Source organism: Saccostrea echinata, unplaced genomic scaffold, assembly GCF_033153115.1.
Source record: "Saccostrea echinata isolate AGI-Se365-2 ecotype Australia unplaced genomic scaffold, CSIRO_AGI_Sech_v1 ptg000037l, whole genome shotgun sequence".
Classification (NCBI taxonomy): domain Eukaryota; kingdom Metazoa; phylum Mollusca; class Bivalvia; order Ostreida; family Ostreidae; genus Saccostrea; species Saccostrea echinata.
This window is the reverse complement of record NW_026889786.1, coordinates 3,720,085-3,737,467: the sequence shown is the minus strand read 5'-3', so window position 1 is coordinate 3,737,467 and position 17,383 is coordinate 3,720,085. Positions and strand designations below refer to the sequence as shown.

Genomic DNA, 17,383 nt, shown 5'->3' with positions numbered 1-17,383 from the left:
CAAAACAAAAACAAAAACCATGTACAGGTGTATACGTCAATAGGTCAACACCCATAAAATTAACAGAGACTGATTAATTAAGTCAGAGGCATACGCGGGTCTAGAGGGGGGTCGGGGGACCCCTGGAATTTGCAGTTATTAAATGTATATAGTAAAGCAACTAAAAGTGAAAGTGACCTTGGAACACCACGGAAAAGTCATACATATGAAGCGTAAGAAGTGAAGTGGAGCGGCTACCCCCCCCCCCCCCCCTTTAAATGAGAAAAGAGTTTATTTTTTTTATTTTTGTTTTGTGCTTGTCAATAAAATTTTGGGGTTGGATTTTTTTTTTACTGGGACCCCCCCCCCCCCCCGGAAAAATTCCTGGATCCGCACCTAAGAGGAAGCGCTGGCTTGTGGCCAGTCAACAATGATTTATATTCTTTCATATTAAAATATACTTTATTTATATGTAATCATTCTGAAATAATTGTATATACCCCCTGACGGCCCTTGATTGGTGAATAAACATAAACATATACAATATAGCCATGTGACATTTTGATGTTTTAATACTGAACATCGATAACATAACACACAGGATAAAAAGAAAGAAATCTGAATTCAATACCAGTGGTATGTATGGTTTTTTTTTTTATTTAAAAAATCATTCAACTTTGTTGTACAACTTCAAAATGAAAGTATTAGTGATATCTGAATAATTATATATTCAGTAAAGTTGCAAACACTTTTATAATTAAATCTGACATTGAGGAAGAAAATTTGCTGATTTACCTTGACACAAAAATTCTGATTTCTAGTGGCATACACACTATATATCTCCATCTTGTTAAGTGTTCTTATCAGATTGCAATTATATGAACATTTCAGCTACCATTTAGCAGCATTTAAAATGAATATCTTAAATATTCATTAGCTCTGAATACAGTATAACGACCAATGTCTGAAATTTTGTGAGAAAATGACTCAATGTGTTTCTTTAAATAAAGTTTGCATAATAATTCAAGCACGATAGATTTGACTTAATAAGAAAACGATAGAACCTATATTAATGGCTAATTTTGAGTAATAAGAAAATGTCTTATATACATAATTGTCAAAAACTATAGGTATTCAAGCTTGTTCATACCGAAAAAAAGGGGGAAAAAGTGTAGGAGCAAAAGGCAGATTAAAACAAGTGGCTTGTGAAGATGTACAGTATATTTATCTCAAAATGACATTAATATTGATAGTTTCAAATAATACATGTACATAAACTAACATTCTCATCATCAAATTTGTAGTGAAATGCTTGTAAATATACTTCCTTACAAATCACTATGCACACACAATTCAACATTCTATAAACATCACTTTACAATAAATACACCAAAAAAGTAGCAAGTAAATGTGTTCATAAAACAGACACACATACAGGGGTTCTCCCCCTGAGAAATACTTGTAATTTGTCAGAATTTCCTGAAAAAGCTTTAATACTACTTATTACATCACTATCAAAGAGAACAAAGAGAACAATGTATTTTTAGGCAAAATGTGTTACTGTTTTGTGTTTAAATTTGCTTGTGGTTATTTTCACATTTCCTACACAAAATCTTTTATCTGTTTTGGCTTTGTAGTTTTCTCTACAGATTATTTATTCATTATATATGTATGCTTAACATCATTTCCACTACAACTCTGCTGTCAAAGTAGCAAACCTAAATCTGCTTACAGTATAAAGCTGTATAAAGTATATCTCAATAGCCATCCATTTTTTTAGCTTAGAGGTAAGCGATAACTATTTTTGACTTAAAGCCATTTTGACATACGGTGTTAACCCAGTAATATCTAACAGACTGAGAAACACGAAGGTATAAAAGAATAAATACAGCTCAATCTGAAGCCTAAGTCATTAAAAATGGAGCTCCAAAACAGTCAACTTTTGATAGTTTTTCTAAGTTTCAAGATTAAATATGCAGTCTCTCTATCTAATGTTTTGGATACAGTGTGTTTAAATAATGTGTTTGAATTATAATGATATCACTTATGTTGATTATCTTTTCTTCATGATTATAAGTTTAATTTAAAGCTCAATTACCTGGGAAAGGCGTGAAAACGTGACAATTCTAGAATGCTTTTCTCTGTACCATTCAGAGGTTTATTTGACTACAAATTGCATAATTCTATACAAGGAATGTTTCAGCTGTTTTGAAAGATATAGTTATGATAAATCTTATAGGTACTTTCATATAAATATAGGAATGTTTGAACTTGGAGGGGAAGGGGGGTATAATATAAAAATTAAGTTGGATATAACTAATTTTAAGTAAATACAGGAATGTTCAATGGGACAAGTCTAGAAAAAATTCTATTGTCTAGAAAATATATGTACAAGATTGCTTGCAGGCAGGGATGTAGAAAAATACCAACGTACAAAAATATACATGTATGTCTCTATAAAAATACATTCACTTAAAATACTATATGAATACTTTAGAAATATCTATACAATGCAACATGATATGTAGAAAGAACAAACAAAAAGAGACAGAAAACAGAGAATCTCTATAATCATTGCACCATTTCATGTCTGCTGGTATGGGTTACTGAACGAAGCCCTGTTATTTATAAATCACTTGTTCATGTGACTTGATTGTTACAATAGCACTGCAGTTATATGCCAGAGTTTTATGTGTCATGATAATAAGAGTTACATGTATTTCATTTGTTATTGATGATTAATATTGAAAAAATCATATAAAATAAATAAAGTTCTCTTATTTGTAAATAAAACCCTACATGTTTACATATGTAGTTGTATGAATCAAAATGAAGCATAATACATATGTACATGTGTGCAACATGTAGGCAGATATTACTATATATGTACAATAACATTTACTCTTTCTGCAAAAGAAGAATCACATATCCTCATCAACATTCAGGGTTTTTTTCTTTGACGTTGAACATGTTTAGAGTAACAAACAACATAAATATACAATGTAAATTGCATAACAAGAAATAGACACATTGTGTTCCTTTGGAACTATGGGTGATTTTCACAGTAATAATGACACCATTGTTTATTCACTCCCATACAAATAACAAAGTTTATCATCTTAAAACATTGACAAAGATGTAAGAATATTTGAAACATTACAGTTACTATTTTTAAAGTCTACTGCTGTATATTACCCTTAAATCCTTTAAGACAGACATTTTATCTTGTCATAAACTCATGACTTTTGTGTACAGCATCATTTTCAATCATTTTGAAAAAAATAAATCAAGTTCATAAAATTACAGAATTCACTTAGTCAAGTGTTCATGACCCCAAAAAAATGCTAGACAATATTCTAGTTCAAAATACAAGTAACAATTTATGTACCTCACTCCAAAAACATTTTTCGAGAACGTAGAAGCAGGTATCTCCTTTCAATCAATCACCCATGAAGTTATCTGAGGATGAATCTTTCTGAGGACTTTCATTCCCCTCTCTCTTTCAAACAGTTATAAATATAAGCCATCCTCGTTTCCAATTGTGTGAATGTTGGTCTTTCATTTTTACTGAAACATATAAATGGACCACGTCACTAAATGGCTTCTCATCTTCTTTTAAACATCTGCAGTTAATGGAATCACATATGAGAGAATACTTCATTTTATTTTTTCATTTTTAGCTCACCTGAGCAGAAGGCTCAAGTGAGGAGTGTCCGGCTTCTGTCTGTCATCTGTAAACTTTTCACATTTTTGACTTCCTCTCAAGAACCATTGGGCCAATTTCAACCAAACTTGCCATAAAGCATCCTTGGGTGAAGGGAATTTAAGTTTGTTCACAAGAAGTGCCAAGCCCTCTTTCAAGGGGAGATGATTAATAATTTGTGAAAATTTGGTGGCATCTTTTAAAAATCTTCTGGGCAAAAAAAGATAAATCTTATGTGAAAGCTTCATTATATGCTCTAGATTCAAGTTTGTTCATAACCCCCGGGCATAGGGTGGGGCCACAAAAGGGGGTTGAAGTTTTACATAGGAATATATAGGAAATGCCTTTAAAAATTAGCAAAGCCATGATTAGTCATATTATTATAGAAGTATCCTCAGGTAGTTTAGATTCAAGTTTGTTCCAATCACGACCCCTGAGGATAGGGCAGGGCCACAACAGGGGTTCAAAGTTTACCATAGGACTATATAAGAAATATCTATAACAATCTTTTCCTCAAGAACAGCTTAGCCATTATTAGTCATATTAATATAGAAGTATTCTCAGGTAGTGTAGATTAAAGTTTATTCAAATCATGACTCCTAGGGTAAATTAACAGCTGATGAACTAGAAAGACTCCATAACAGAAGAGCAAAGTATAGAAGGACACACCAACAAACAATTAACACTTCTGCAATTTTATAGTGGGAGCATAACCTGAGGCCCAAGGGCTACAATGCCCACCTGAGTCACTTTAACTCTGCTGTTGCTCAAAAAAAAAAATGTTTTTTAAATTTAGAACTATGAACTCTACTGTGGCCCTATCCTTCCCACTGGAGACATGATCTGAACAAACACAATGCCTACCCGCACTGTTCCTAAAAAAAATTTTGTGGTTTTAAAATGCAAAACTATGAAATCTTTTGTGGCCCCATCCTTCCCTCTCTAGACGTGATTTGAACAAACTTGAATCTGCAATACATGGGGATGCTTGCATATTGATATGAATAATACAATGTACCAGTAATAGTCCAGATGTTCTTAAAACTGTAAAACTCTGACTCTATCTTGTAGCCCTTCCCCATACCCCTAGGGGCTATGATTTGATCACTGCTGATTTATTAAAATATTTTTTTTTTACATATTCCCATCTAAAATTCTTATCTTCTGTTGTGGTGGCCCAGCCTTACCCCAAGGGGCTTATTTCTTCACCAAATTTGAATTTGCACTACCTGGGAATGCCTGGATATTAATATGACTACCGGTACTCATGACCTGGATCTTCTTGAGAAGAAGATTTTTACCCATACATGTATATTTCCCTGTAAAACTGTGATACCCTATTGGGGCTCACCTTAGCCTGGGGCTCATGATTTAGACAAACTTGCCAAGAAGCTTTCACCTCAGTTTCACCTTTTCTGGCCCAGTGACTCTTGACAAGATGATCCCACCCTATTACTGCACTTTCTGGACTATCTCCATTTGGAAGAGGGCATGGACCCTAAGGTTCATTATCCCTCTGCTTACTCATATAAAATGTTGCTTTAACCTTTATGATTTTCCAAAAGAAAATGTATCTTATAAGTGGAATGCAAACAATTTAAGCATAGCTTGCAGAACAAAATTGGACAAAAATGACATTTTAACTTGACAAATTTATAAAGGAATAAAAGACATGTATCCCACTAAGAGTTATCTCCCTTATCAGAGTATCAATGAACCTTAAATTAACCAAATATGAATCCCCTTCATCCAAGGATGCTTTGTGGAAAATTTGGTTGAAATTTTTTCACTGTTTCTTGAGAGGTCTGAAATGTGACAAATTAACAGAAGACATGTGAGTGAATAAAGACTATAAAACAGTAACTTACTCATACTTCCAGCAATCTAACATCACTTCATACACCTCCTCTGGACAACGAGACGGCTTTTGTAATCTTTTGTTCTCCTCCACAAGGAAATGTAAAATTTCTTGTCCTTTCATTTTCTTTAGAAGAAAAAACATATATATGTTTATACTTTAAAATATCGATCATAGTAATGTGTTGTTCAAACCAGGACAATGCATGCACAATTATTGTTATTCCATAAAAGCAAAAAAAAAAAAAAAATGGTCAAATTATTTTAACAAAAATTGCATAAATTAAAATATATAACAAAGTGACAGCTTGACCTACTCTGTATGGTTTGTCACCGTAAGATGTCGCCTCCCACAGCGTTACTCCGTAACTCCAGACATCAGATTTACTGTCAAATTTCCAGTAATATACACACTCTGGTGCATACCACTTAAGGGGCCATTTTCCTGCATTCTGAGCCTTTAAAAAAATTACTTAGTATCATGATATATTCAGATATCTTTAAGGTTATTTCTTTTACTTACATGTAGTTAGTACAGAAATACTGGGTAGTCTAAAATAATGAAATCCCTCCCAAATAAGCTAGATTACAACATACATACTACAGCACATTACTGGAAATTGAACTAAGTTCAATCTCCTTGAATTGGCTAAAAGGCATGAAAAATCACTGCGCAGCCAAGTGATTTTTGTATACGTTACACAGCCCCACTTCTGTGTGAGCCAATATACTCAGAAATGTACTCTAACAATCATACACAGGTACATCTATATGACTGAACAATACGCAAGAGTCTCTAGAATACACATTAATAAATGGGTTTTTTTTTTTTGTGAACCCCAAAATATCTTTGTACAGATTTTATAAAGAATCAATTGAAATACAGTACATGAATGAAGCACTTGTAGCATTGTTTGCAATACATTTTGAACTAATTTTAAGAAGTATAATTTTTGTCATTTAAAAAAAACGGAATTATTTTTATTAATTGATTTTTTTTTAAATGATTGAAAAGTTCAAATCCCAGGAGTAAATTCTTTACTTTGATTTGTATTAGAATTCTCGTTAACTATGTCCTATTTTATAGGTGAAAGATGTTACTGAAAGTGTATTACAATCATTTTTAAAATTCACAGAAATACTCTGGTACTGGTAATCACCAAAAAAATTTAGCAATTTTTTTTTCAATAATTTTTTTTTTCAATAAATATTTTTTCTGAAAGTAGTCCTGTGTACCTCATAATAGTTCTGCTCTCTAGACATTGCTTTAGACATTCCAAAGTCACTGATTTTTGCCGTGTGTTCGTCGACCAGTAACACATTACGTGCCGCCAGATCTCGATGTACGTGCTTCTTCTGTTGGAGATACTCCATTCCCTGAGCTACCTGCCACATAATTTCTACAATGTTTGACTGCTTCATGTCTCTGAAAAAAATATTTTAATTCAATTCATCAAGCAGTCTATATAGCTGAGCGGCCCTCTTTGCAAATTAGCTGTACATGTACTCGTGTACATAGTTTACAAATTAATATCAGGTTCACAATGTGAACAGCTCAGTGATTTACTTATCAAACATTCACTTACTTGTTATTCTTTAAGAAGGAATTAAGGGGACCTTTGGGAGCCAGTTCCAAAACCAGCATAACACAATCAGCATCACATATACCTTAAACAAGACAAACAAATCGTAAAACCCTACCGAGCCCCATACAGTAATAAATATGATGCTCTGTCTGTCACTCTGCTCATCAAATATATACATCAAATATATATGCATTTTGGAAAATCTATCTTGACAAGAAAATTCAATTTTTCACTCTTTTTACATCACTTATGTATGAAAAGTGCAATTTTCAAATAAAAAAAAAATTCATTCTGTTGTCTCAAGAGTTTATCTTTCCGCGCTAAGACAGCAGTAAGTAAATATTGATTAAGAAGTATTTGTGAAATAGTACGTATTGGAGAAAATAAATATTTTTAAGACTTTTTGCAGTGATTTGTTATATTCTACCTGATTTCACCCTTTTACTTAACATCCCCCCCAACCTTTCCAGCACTATCAATTGAACACCACATCCCCAAAAGAAATAATTTGAAACAACATAGCCCCCCTCCCTCCCATATACTTAAATATTAGAAGACAGCATAAAGCCCAAATACATGGAATTAAATACTAAATGTCATCAATAGATTAAAGCAGTAACTGAGGTACTACAAAACAATGAGTGAGCAGACAATGTATCTAATAATTGATAATTTACAAATGTTTTGCTATTTCTTACCAATCATTCGAATTATGTGTTTATGATTAAGGTTCATCATAAAACGAGCCTCCTTCAACATCTGAAATGATAGAGATGACTGAATTTTTTTTCACTGAACAAAACTTGATCTAAGAAAAACAAATAAAATTGTAAATCATTAAGATAAAAAACATCAAACTACAACATTTTATTTGTGTAGTATCATTAAAAAATCACCTCTTCTTTGGCACCAACATCTTCATTCTTTAGGGTTTTAACAGCTACTGGGATAACATTACCATTCCTAAGCGTACACTCTCCCTTAGCAACTGAGCCAAACTGACCAGATCCTGTAACATGGTACAGAGAGGATTTATTGTTAAAACATAATACAATGTAAGCTAGGAAAAAAGAACATAATAACAGTGTCCTCAGTACTGGATCCAGCCAGGGAACCCTCACACCAGTATTTTCTCAGTTATATAAGCAATATAATATGTACTAGATACTGTCATAAGACAGTAATAACTGCACATAAGTGTTTGCCTCTAAATGTATACTAGCTCCCTTATACCTGTTACTGCTTAAATTGTAAGAGGGATTACAGGAATTAGAAAGGGTGACAGATGGATGGACGGACCAGGATAACAACAATATACCTTTTTTCTTTAGAAAGTGGGGTATATGAAAACTCTCCCCCCAGGAAACTTGGACCCCTCATTAGTTGGTATAATATGAAGACAAGCAGCCCCTTAAATCCCCCCCCCCATTAAATAGGCTTTTCATGTCTGGAGAATGTTCCTTTTTTTATCATCAAAATTTTTTTTGAGTGAGGGCTTTTCCTCCCTCTTTTTTTATCAATCCTCCACCCCCCCCCCCCCCATTCCATTGGAACAATTTTAGGATCCATTTGGGTACTTTTAGAAGGTCTAATACTTTCTAGAAACAGAGCTCTAATTTATTGTCCATATATGATAGCAGCTGCTAGTGTTTGCATTACTAGGATTAGACACCAGATATATTTCGATCATATTGACCTATGGCTACTGACCTAAATTTTCCTGATCAAGCTTGATTTGTGACCTCCGAAGAGAAAACATTTCCTCATTCCTGGGGACTGTGTCATAAATCTTCATCAGGTTGTTGGCGTCGATGTCATGCATAGACTTGTGTCGCTCTGTCGGTCGATCTATAAGTTTTAATTAGAGGAAATGCAATCAAATAATACATGCATATTGCTCAAAATATCAAAGCTTAATTACATATAACAGGTTGTGTTTGAACTGTACATCACGTAATTCATCTAAGACTTGAAGGTTGAATGGCACAAAATTTGTGTAAATTGTAGCATTTTCATACTTAATAAATAAATCCAATGAAAAACATATTTACATAAAATAATGATAATGCATTAATTGGTCAAACTATGATATTCAACTTCGGAGTATTTAAAGAGTAAAAAAAAATTTTGTTGTAGTTTGACCTTATGATGACATCTCTATGTTCATCATATGCATTACTTTGATATATTTGCAACCTACATGTATTTAAAAATTAAAGTACAGGTTGTTGTGGATGTTGCAGAATATCCTCTGAGGTTGAGGAGTGTTGTTTTGAAATACAAAAACAGACTCTGCATCTGAGAGGTCTTGTCACAGTAATGCAAGTGCAGGAAAACTGTGTTAAGACCTGTCTCTTCTTGAGCAAATATTATGGCCAAAGTTTAAATTTTTGATAAATAGATCAAACTTCTAGGTCAAGATCATGAAGTCAAAAATGATATGTCTTTCTAAAAGGTGTTGTCATAAGTAATGAACATGTAAAATTTGAAAGCCCTATCTTCTCTCATTCAAAAGTTATTAACAATGTAAAAAAATATTAAAAAAGACTGTAGTTTAAACTTTAAGGTCAAGGTCATGAGGTCAAAATCAGGGTACATTTGGAAAAGTCTTGAAACAGGAAATGTACACGTCAAATATAAATGCCCTATCTTCTCTAATTCAAAAATCATCAGAAATGATAACTTCTTTTGAGGTCAAGGTCATGGGGTCAAATATCATAGCACATGTGGAAACTTCTTGTCATGGTAATGCACTTGTCAAATACAAATGTCCTATTTTTTCAAAAGTTATAGGTAATGTTAAGACTTTTGAAAAGTAGGTCAAACTTCAAGATCAGGGGGTCAAAAATCATAGTATATTTGGAAAGGTCTTGTCAGTAATGTACATGTGAAATATGAAAGCCCTAACATTCAAAATTATGACCAAGGTAAACGTTTTTGACAGACAGATGGACAGATGAATGAGATTTAAGGTCCCCTGCTTTTGTGAAAGTGGGGGACAAAAATTTGTTTGGAATAATGACCTTGTTCCTCCCACATTTCTTCATTAATGCCTCGAGGTAGTGGTGGCAATGGGGCTCGGGCACGACTAGATGTGCGTCTTTCACTGCGTGAAGGAGGAACAGCAGGGGGGAAGTCCATACTGTGGACAGGTGGCTGTGGGGCTCGATATGAAGGTATACCTGGTGCATCCTTTTAAAAAAATTCAAAATTTTATGCCAGTCAATTGAGTTGATTTCTTGACAAAGGAATACCATGCAATACAAAACTTCATGCATAATGATTCATGTACATTTACTTTGACCAGTTGTTATACTGTTGTATTAGTTGTCAAGATGTGCTGTGTATTATCAGAAAAATAATCATTAAACTTAAATTTTGCAATAAATAAATGTGATCTTAATGTCTACTGTTTGTACGCTCTAAACTTTGAATATACCATGTATGTACAATATTCTGTCTCAATTTAAGGTCTCACTTACAACTGTGTCCTGGAAGCTTCCATTCCGACTCCTGGAGATCTGTTCTGTTGATCCATATGCTAAATTACTACAGTTATAGTCCATATATTCTGCAAAGTATTATCAGTTTTGCATTGAGTTCAATTTCATTTTTTTACTCTATGATTTTTACTTGTTCAATCTGACATCAGTTATCTACCTGACCATAGTTATCAACCTGACAACAGTTATCAATCTGACACAAGTTATCAACCTGACATCAGTAATTAATGTTGGTTATCAACCTGATATCAGCTATCAACTTGACATCAGTAATCAACCTGACATCATCAGTTATCAACCTGACATCAGTTATAAACCTGATATCAGTTACATGTATCAACATGACACCTGTTCTCAACTTAACACCAGTTAACAACCTGATATCAGTTATCAACCGACATTAGTTAAATGTATCAACATGACACCAGTTAACAACCTGACACAAGTAAACAATCCAACATCAATTATCAACCTGACATCAGTTACATGTATCAACATGACACCAGTTAACAATCTGACATCTGTTATCAACCTGACCATAGTTATCAACATGACATCAGTAATCAACCTAAAATCAGTTATCAACCTGACATCAGTTATCAACATGACCATAGTTATCAACATGATATTAGTAATCAACATCAGCTATCAACCTGACATCAGTTACATGTATCAACATGACACCAGTTAACAACCTAACACCAGTTAACAATCTGACAGCAGTTATCAACCTGACCATAGTTATCAACATGACATCAGTAATCAACCTGACATCAGCTATCAACCTGACATCAGTTACATGTATCAACATGACATCAGCTATCAATGTTGACATCAGTTATGTATCAACATGGCTTCAGTAATCAGCTATCAACCTGACATCAGTTACATGTTTCTTCATGACATCAACCTGACATCAATTATCAACTGACAGCATTTTGCAACTGACTAAAACAAGAGGCCAATCGCTCACCTGAGCACATTGGCTAGGGAAAAGCACAACTAAGTTCAGTTTACAATGGGGGAAGGGGGGGGGGGTGAATTTTAAACTTCCTGAAGATGCTTCCATATCAATATAACAAATGGCCCTGCTATTCTTGAAGCAAAGATATTTAAAGATTTTTTCCCATATATTCCTTTTTTTCCCTATATATTCCTATGTAAAAATTTAATCCCCCATTGTGGCCCCACCTTACCCCCTGGGGTCATCATTTGAACAAATCTGAATCTACTCTACCTGAGGATGCTTCCATTTCAGTATGACTAAACATGGCTTTTCTATTCTTGAGAAGAAGATTTTTCCCTACATATTCCTATGTAAAACTTTGATCCCCTATTCTGGCCCCACCCTACCCCCAGGGGTCATCATTTGAACAAATCTGAATCTACACTACCTGAGGATGCTTTCAAATCAATAGGACTAATCATAGCTTTGCTGTTCTTGAGAAGAGGATTTTTAAAGATTCATTCCTATATATTCCCCTGTAAAACTTTGATCCCCAATTGTGGCTCCACCCTACCCCCAGGGGTCATCATTTGTAAAAACTTGAATCTACACTATGTAAAGAAGGTTTCACATAAGTTTCAACTTTTTTTGGCCGAGTGGTTCTTGTGAAGAAAATTTTTTAAACATGCCATCAAATTTTCACTATTTCTGAATTATCTTCCCTTGAATGGTTTGTGGCAAGTTTGGTTGAAATTGGCCCTGTGGTTCTGGAGAAAAAGATGATATTGTGAAAAGTTTACAGCGAGGACAACAACGATGACAAGAACAGACAACGGACAAATTTTGATTAGAAAAGCTCACTTGAGCCTTCAGCTCAGGTGAGCTAAAAATACATCTATAATATAAAATATAAATATAATATATATTATATATAATATAATATAAAAATATATCTATAAATATTGCAACTCCAAAAAACAGTTTTATCAGTACAAAAATTTACACAACAATTTTATATCAAAAATTTAAGAAAGAGACAACAAAATCAAAAATATTTCCCAATGAATTGCTCATCAAACATGTCAGAAAGACTTCAAAAATCACAAAAAATGATGCTTACTTCTCCATTTGCCTTTGTCAAAATTTGGAGCTGGACAGGGGAGGACAAGCTTACATAGAAGTCCGTCTGCCTTGTTGTGGTAATGATCAATCATCTGTTGAATACACAATTACATCTTCACTTTAATTTCTTAAATTTCTTGTATGAAGTAAAACATAAAGGTATACAATAATTTCTTTTTTCATTCCTGTTGCTCACAAATCTTTCTTTTTTTCTCACTAGAAATTTTCAATAGAATCAAATATAGACAGAATTTTTTACCATCATTATACAGTCAAATTTTGGTCCTCCTAAAATGTGAAATTTATCTTTCTTTTCAATCATATAATGTCGAGCTTCTCCTTTATGACTTAAAGACAGGGCAAATGTTTTCCTATCTTCTCGAAGACGTACTCTGAAAAGATAAAATTTTATAATCGAATAAATAAGGAATTTTCTATATAACAATCAACTGCCACTTTTCACTGCCAATACCAACTGCTTACTGTCACTGCCAATCACGGACTGCCACTGCCAACTGTTGAATGCCAATCCTGACAGCTGATATTGCTACTGTATTATATTCAATATGTGTACATAAATAAACGAGAGCAAGTTGGAGGGAGCAGTTTATCCCATGGACAACAAAACATACAAATCCGAAATTTCCCAACAAGCAAAAGCTTATTTAGAAAGGGTGGGGAGTTGAGGGATAGGTAAACCATAATGCATGTATAAATGAAAAAGAAAATAAGGAAACCCAATTTTCTTATGGTCTACAAGACTGTAGGAGAGGCCAGTCATTCCAGTCAGAGGGTGGGGGCTTCACATCCAGTAAACATTTTCCAGGATTTTACTTAGGATCAGCAGTTAAATTGATTAAATCCAGAGAAAAAACACAAATATTACTGTATAACGTAAAATGTTTTATTTTCTTTACAGCATATATTTTTCTGTACTATGCTACATAGTAATCCTTTTTAAGAATCATACTAGACATTGAAATATACTATAATGTCTTTCTTAGAGTCATTGTTCTGATTACATAAACCCAGTTCGAACAGTGTACATTCAGAATGAGGATGACAAGGGCATAAAATAAAATATCAGAATGTAAAAAATTTGTGATATACCAAAAAGCCCTTCTCTTTTCTTCTTTTAGGCCCCTTCCCCACCTTTTAAAATGATTAAGGTCTGTGTGGTGATGACTAATACTCAGTGCCCAATTTCCAAGTCACCCGTACACTATGTATACAAGAATCTCCAAAAATAATCAGATAAATGTAAGTTGTCCAAAACTTATTTTGCAACTCACAAGAATTTCCCATCTTCATGACCGTCAGCTGTCAGCCTCTTGTCGGCTTCGTCTCGACTGATGCTTCCGTGAAACCAGGGCATCTGTGTGTGGAGGTCCTTGGCGACCATTACCATCAGATGGTCCCTCTGGGCACCAAGTGCTGTCTCCATTCTTACATTCTAAACATAAAAACTAAATTATTATCAAAGATGAACCCCATACAGTCTTCAGATCACTTTCTTGTTGTAAAACAGTTTTTCAAATTTCAACAGTTCAGTTGACATTTTAATGAGATTGTTTAGTTTCCTACTTGTATACTTTTACTGACTCAGTAATAATGTTTATTTATTACACACACATGTATCTGGTTAACACACATGAACAATACAAGCAGAGATGCTGTCTTGTTTAAGCTTACCCATTGTAATTTAGTCACATTATCCTTCTGTTCACTCAAAACAAATAAAATCTTACTTATAAAACACTATTTAAATGATTTTCCTACAGAAATCTGATTTATAATTAAAAGGCATACAATTTCAGCAGACCTTGTGGGGTAAGTTTTGAAAGAAATGCCCTTTTAACTTAATTATTTTATAAAGGAATAGGAGTCATTTTACCCAGTGAAAGCTATCTTTCTTATTAGAGGGCAATAAACCTTGACTGTTTCAAAAAAAATCTTTAATGCAGTATGTAATGTAGTGCATATGGGTATAGACATAAAAGGTTGTCCTATTGCTCAGAACAAGATAAATCTCAGTTTGGGCATGTTAAATTATCAGTGTACTTCTCTGATTGAGCAAGTGAATATTTCTTAAAGCATGTGCACAAAAAAAATATAGAACACACCTTCATTTTTTCTGCTTTTTTCAGCAATTCATTCTCCAGATCCGTATAAGTCATTCCCCTGAAAGCAATAGCGGGTTGAAATTTGGAACGGTTACATGGTTTAGTTGGTTTTGTGACAAATCCATCGATTGTAGTTTTGTGGTGCTCAATAAGTTCCAGGGGACCTGGAAAAGGTTTTCCCTCCGCAATCATGAACTGTCCATCAAGACGTTTCTCTATACTGTAATGGTGAACACTATAAAGGGATAGAAAATGTTACTTTTGGAATATGCTAGGAAACTATGTTAATGATTTACATATGAAACTCAGAAAAACAGAGAGATTATTCTAAAATTATAACATAGCTGTTGACTACCATCTGACAGCAAAGTTGGTTAAAAAATGTAGTTTGGTATTTTGATACACACCTTTAAAGAAACATTACAGTCTGAAGTGTATTTGGTTGTTAAGGAACAATGTCTAGATTGTGTTTAAACTTTGAAAACTTTTCTGCACATTATCTTGTTTAAGCAAAATACAATTTAGCCTAGAGTATGATCATATCAATTCAAAAATTAGTTGTTACTTGTTATTGTGGCAGATGCTAATGGCGTAGTTCCCGAGGGGACTAATGCTTTCTCTCAACAGAAACAATCCCTCTTCTGTGCCCCTTTCCCTTAGAAACCATTCAGCTTCCTCCCTTGTAATCCTCCCATAGAAGAAAGGGGCAGCTGATGGCTTGTTGAACTTGGCTGCCATGTCAATTATTTCTGATTTTCTACTTGCATTCTGTCAAACACCTACAATTTTTGTTTGAAATAGGTGAATATTATGATTTAAAGTGAGTAAGAGTAGGTACATATTAACTTGGGCAGACAGCGACGCCTAGCACCACTTGCACTGTAAGCCCCAACTCTATAAAGACCACATTTATGAACAGAAGAAATTTGGGTTGAAATTCAAAGCTTGTTCAGAAATTTAGATGGGACTGCGTGCAACAATTCTAAAACTCGCAATCTTTTTTACTGCACACAGAAACACTGTTGCTTAATCATAGCAACAACTTACTTGAACAGGAGTTACTAACAAGAATTTATTGCAATTTCCATGCCAAATTAAAAACTATCATTTGCATCCTCACTAAACAGACTAATTTTTGCTGAGTACAGTATTTTGCTATAGTAAATCTTCCTTTAGATGCTGGTCCCCCCCCCCCTCCCCCCACTTTATGATGCTGTAAGGTTGAGCACTGGCAAATTCCAGGATTTGGACAGTAAATTGGCTCTTTACTTTTTTTGGCTCATCTCCCCCCCCCCCCCCCCTTCCACTTTTGGTCAGTTTAGGTTTGTTTGTTTTTTTGGCTTGTCAGATTTTTTGGGGAAGTTGCCCCCCCCCCCCCTTTTTGAAACTGTTGCTACAGGCCTGTATCAACATGTTTTGAAATAGGGTGACTCATGCAACTTTTTGGTCACTAAACTCACTTCACATGAGTACAGGTATCTTTTGTAAGCAATAATTGCAGGAATTAGCCCAAAGTCAAGGAAATATGAATAAGGATACATAAAAAACAGTTCTAATCTTAGAGCAATATATATACTCTAACACTAATTATGTTTCATGCTTTACTCCTTTGTCAATATATTGGCATGTTTTGACATTAAGCCGATTCATGCAAGTTTTTGGTCACAAAAGGCACTTGGTAGTGACTTTTATACGCAAAAATTTCATGAACTAGCCTAAAGTCAGGAAGATTTAAGAGTGGACTTATAAAATAGTTCCAGTCTTAAAACGATATACTCTAAGTCTCTAACCCTAATCACTTGATCAAATATGTTTTGTTTAAGCGAGGGAAAATGATGGTTGATGTACATTCTGCATATCAATGGGAAGGGAAATAACCACTCAAGCGCAGTTGTGTGGTTCTGGTGCGGGGACCGGCATAACTAAAAATTTGTAATGTCATAAGCAGTATGCAAAACAGCATTTGGGAGGTGTAGAATTCCTCAATTATTACTCATATGAAACTGTACTCACCCTAACAATTTAACCGTCTGACATATTACATGCTAGTACACTAATTGTCTTAATAATGAAAGGTATGACACTCTTTTTTTCTTTGAAACAACCAAAATTTTCTATATGTACTTAAAATAGTGGCACTTCATGCTTACCATGTATCAATGCCATGTTTTCATTTCTTAGCAATAATGAAAAGTAAAACATTGCGTTAACATTGCTACATAAAAACTACGTATTTAAATGATTTTGTTCTGATTACACAAACACCTTCACGTGCATTATGAGACCGTTTGTAATCAACTCAGCGAATGTAATGTGGTCGTAAAATCACCCTACACATACCAACAAAGAGTCACATAATTCAAACAGATTGGAAAGCAAAAAGAGCCGTGTTCAGATAACAGATAAAATTCCAACAAAAGCATTCACACAATAACTTTTTCTTCCTCTTCATCAAGGAAGTGAAATAAATATTGACACAGATAAACTCATGCAAGTGAAACAAAATGTTTCATTAGCTAAGCCTAGAGTACATGAACCAATCAATTTTAACTTTACAAACCATA

The 17,383-nt window shown here is 34.0% G+C and overlaps 1 protein-coding gene across 1 annotated transcript; it reads right to left on the bottom strand.

The window, feature by feature from the left end:
- Positions 1-609: 609 nt before the first annotated feature.
- On the bottom strand, positions 610-17,232 carry LOC133200216 (tyrosine-protein kinase SYK-like). The gene is made up of 16 exons (XM_061336033.1): positions 17,160-17,232; positions 15,385-15,598; positions 14,820-15,054; positions 13,989-14,149; positions 12,956-13,088; positions 12,695-12,788; positions 10,608-10,696; positions 10,149-10,317; positions 8,836-8,973; positions 8,022-8,134; positions 7,824-7,884; positions 7,126-7,207; positions 6,776-6,965; positions 5,857-5,997; positions 5,551-5,666; positions 610-3,546 (listed from the first exon to the last, which is right to left on the bottom strand). Exons 2-16 carry the CDS (start codon positions 15,555-15,557, stop codon positions 3,465-3,467), a joined length of 1,977 nt encoding a protein of 658 aa, XP_061192017.1. The 5' UTR covers positions 15,558-15,598; positions 17,160-17,232; the 3' UTR covers positions 610-3,464.
- Between the last annotated feature and the right edge of the window lie 151 nt (positions 17,233-17,383).